Source organism: Sinocyclocheilus grahami, unplaced genomic scaffold (assembly GCF_001515645.1).
Source record: "Sinocyclocheilus grahami isolate Dianchi unplaced genomic scaffold, SAMN03320097.WGS_v1.1 scaffold390.1, whole genome shotgun sequence".
Classification (NCBI taxonomy): domain Eukaryota; kingdom Metazoa; phylum Chordata; class Actinopteri; order Cypriniformes; family Cyprinidae; genus Sinocyclocheilus; species Sinocyclocheilus grahami.
Genome location: NW_015505569.1, coordinates 455,951 through 458,261, shown reverse-complemented (window position 1 = coordinate 458,261; position 2,311 = coordinate 455,951). Strand labels below are relative to the sequence as shown.

The window sequence follows — 2,311 nt, the reverse complement described above, 5'->3', positions numbered from 1 at the left end:
TATATATATATATATATATATATATATATATATATATATATATATATTATTGTTATACTACAAATCTAAACATAAAACCAACTATTTTAAATATGTCAGCAACGTTTTACTATAAGGTCCCATTTGTTAAGATTAGTTCATTCTTTAGCTAACATGAACTTACATTTTATATATGTGTGTGTATTTATGTATCATGAATATTTTTTGCAAGATTTATTAATTTTTGTTAATGTTAGTTTACAATAAGGTGCCATTTGCATTGTATTTTTGTTAAGTCTTATTGTCTATTTGTGTAGTGATTTATTAGCATTTTTTTTATTTCAAATAAATAATTTATTTTCTTTCCATGTTATGTTATGTTTTGTTATTATTTTATTTATTTATTTTATATATATTTTTTATTTTATTTTATTTTTATTATATTAGATTCTATTTTATTTTCACACCTCCGTAAAGGCAAACCACAAATTTCAGAATTATCTTACACTGCTTTAAAATTATATGTATTGTAAAAAAGCACTATGCAAATAAATTTGAATTTAAAAACATGACTTACACCATCCTAATTGTCTCTCAGAGAGGTGATGCGTCCTGATGTGATGGAGGAAGTGATCGTGTCGTGTGTCATAAAGCACCTGGGTCTGGTGGATGCGCTGCAGTCGCTGGTGAACTTCCAGTACAGAGAGATGCACAGAGAGGAGCACAACCTGCTCTGCAAAATCATGGCCGAGACCTTCAAGAAGATCAATGCAATGGAGAGACAGTTACAGGTGTGTGTGTGTTACAGCAGACGCAGCGCTCCTCATATGCATGCTGCGTGATGCTGTTATTATCTCACATGCATGCTGCGTGATGCTGTTATTATCTCACATGCATGCTGCGTGATGCTGTTATTATCTCACATGCATGCTGCGTGATGCTGTTATTATCTCACATGCATGCTGCGTGATGCTGTTATTATCTCACATGCATGCTGCGTGATGCTGTTATTATCTCACATGCATGCTGCGTGATGCTGTTATTATCTCACATGCATGCTGCGTGATGCTGTTATTATCTCACATGCATGCCGGCGCAGATCCAGAAAACGCTGTGATGGCTTTAAGGTATGATGTGAAACACATTACGGCTTCCTATAGTGCAGCTAAATTGATCACAAAGCATTTGGATTAGTAAGAAATTAATGGTTTTACTCAGCAATTGATCGAATGTGAGAGTAAAGACATTTAAAATGTTACAAAATATTTCTTTCTTACTGTCTAACTTTCTATCTATCAGAGAATCCAGGAATAAATTACATTTTAAAATATATTCAAATGGAAAACAGTTCTTTTTAGGGTTGCAAAGGGGTGGACAATTTCCGTAAACGTTCAAAAATCCCTGGAATATTCCCAAAAATCCTGGAAAGTTTCCAAAATTTACTGGAAATTTTCCACCTTTTTGCAACCCTAGTTATTTTAAATTTTAATAATATTTCACAATATTTCTGGAGACCAGGGTTTTTGTAGTTAACTAAAACTGAAATTAAAACTAAAACCATAAAAACATTTTCGTGACTTGAAATAAAATGGATATTAACTGAAATAAAATATTTTAAAACGTTTTTATTTCAGCTAGTTATCAAGGCGACATTTTTTATTTTAATTTAATTTAACAATGTTCTAAGATATCTAAAGCTAAAACTGAAATAAAAAAAATGTATGAAAACTGCACAGACATATAAAACCACAGAAAACGACAATAAAATGACAAAACACACACGCACACAAAAAAAATTTAAATAAACATTTTCATACATAACATTTAAAATGAAAATGAAGTACAAAAATGAAAACTGATTCAAATATTAATAAAAACTATAATAAGTATCTTAATGATATTAAAAAATAAAAATACAATAAGTAAGAGAGACTTTCAAAAACAAACAAACAAAAAACTCACAGACCCCAAACTTTGGAATGGCAGTGTACTTATGAAATTACTGGTATTTCAGATCATTGTGATTGTGTGAGTTTGGTTTTGTTTCAAACAGAGAGAAGTTCTTCCATGAGGTGAACTCCATGCAGCAGCAGAGAAGCTCCGTTCCTCTGGCTAAAACCAAAGCGCTGGTGAAGAGCCTGATCAACCGCTCGGAGCTGCTGCTGCATGTTACCATCGCGCCACAGTGCAAGAGTCTGTCTACAACACCAGCATGCACACCAGGTGACTTGCATACGCATTTACACACGCACACGCCTGCAAAAACATACAAATGTGCTCAACGGCGCTTTGAACTTCTCCTGCTTGCAGCCTGTAAGTCGGTGTCAGACAC

At 33.0% G+C, this 2,311-nt stretch overlaps 1 protein-coding gene across 1 annotated transcript in view; it reads left to right on the top strand.

The window, feature by feature from the left end:
• The window catches only part of LOC107550171 (probable E3 ubiquitin-protein ligase HECTD4), a 112,965-nt gene that overhangs the window by 42,194 nt on the left and 68,460 nt on the right, over nucleotides 1-2,311 (top strand). Inside the window, exon 23 of the mRNA XM_016231408.1 lies at nucleotides 578-770. Coding sequence (XP_016086894.1) covers nucleotides 578-770 — 193 coding nt within the window. The remainder of the gene's footprint in view (nucleotides 1-577; nucleotides 771-2,311) is intronic.